This window comes from Notothenia coriiceps, unplaced genomic scaffold, assembly GCF_000735185.1.
Source record: "Notothenia coriiceps isolate Sejong01 unplaced genomic scaffold, NC01 NC01_scaffold00037246, whole genome shotgun sequence".
Taxonomy (NCBI): domain Eukaryota; kingdom Metazoa; phylum Chordata; class Actinopteri; order Perciformes; family Nototheniidae; genus Notothenia; species Notothenia coriiceps.
Window position 1 is genome coordinate 17,845,098 of NW_011369947.1, and position 887 is coordinate 17,845,984.

At 38.0% G+C, this 887-nt stretch overlaps 2 protein-coding genes across 2 annotated transcripts in view; both read right to left on the reverse strand.

Annotated features, from left to right (window-relative positions):
- Positions 1 to 887, reverse strand: part of LOC104965963 (gamma-aminobutyric acid receptor subunit alpha-6-like) — a 599,227-nt gene that overhangs the window by 464,897 nt on the left and 133,443 nt on the right. The gene's annotated exons all lie outside the window — the stretch shown is intronic.
- The window catches only part of nrd1a (nardilysin a (N-arginine dibasic convertase)), a 20,543-nt gene that overhangs the window by 10,056 nt on the left and 9,600 nt on the right, over positions 1 to 887 (reverse strand). Inside the window, exon 8 of the mRNA XM_010795424.1 lies at positions 134 to 191. Coding sequence (XP_010793726.1) covers positions 134 to 191 — 58 coding nt within the window. The remainder of the gene's footprint in view (positions 1 to 133; positions 192 to 887) is intronic.

Here is an 887-nt window from a genome sequence, read left to right on the forward strand (position 1 = left end):
AGAGCTGGGAGAGAGACGGAGAAGGGCTTGACATTTAAATTTGAGCTAAGTCTCAAAGGATTTTCAGACTCAATCTACATCACAGCAGCCGCCCATCATCACGCTGACTGAGAGCCTCTTCTCCTATACTCACTTGTTCGGCACCTTGCTGAAGATCTCTCTCACCCACTTCTCCAGAGTGTCCAGCGTCTCTAAAGGACAGAGCCGGTGAAGGAGCATTAATTAGAGTTCAAGTGCATCTCAATAATTCTGACTGAAATGCAGTGTGTTTGTTTCAAAGCATTGACTTCATTTACGAAGGCACTATTCATTATTATTTTTCCAACTATTATCTGTTGTGGTCAACGGAGTGATGAAAGGCCACCACTTTGTGTTATTAACTTTAATGTACTTAATAATGCACCTTTTTACTGGTGTCTTTTTTACATACCTAAGGAAGAAAGTAGTAAAATATAATTAAAACCCATTAAACTGCCATTTTGATTTACATATATTTAAAAACTACTCAATTTGAAAGAAAAAGCAGTCTTTTATTGACATACAGTTGCAAGAAAAAGTATGTGAACCCTTTGGAACTACCTGGATTTCTGCATAAATTGGTCATAAAAAGTGTTCTGATCTTCATCTAACTCACACCAATAGACAAACACAGTCTGCTTAAGCTAAAACCACACAAACAAATTATATGTTTTTATTGAACACACCATGTAAACATTCACAGTGCAGGGTGGAAAAAGTATGTGAACCCTTGGATTTAATAACTGGTTGACCCTCCTTTGGCAGCAATAACCTCAACCAAACGTTTCCTATAGTTGCATATCAGACCTGCACAACGGTCAGGAGGAATTTTGGACCATTCCTCTTTACAAAACTGTTTCAGTTCAGCA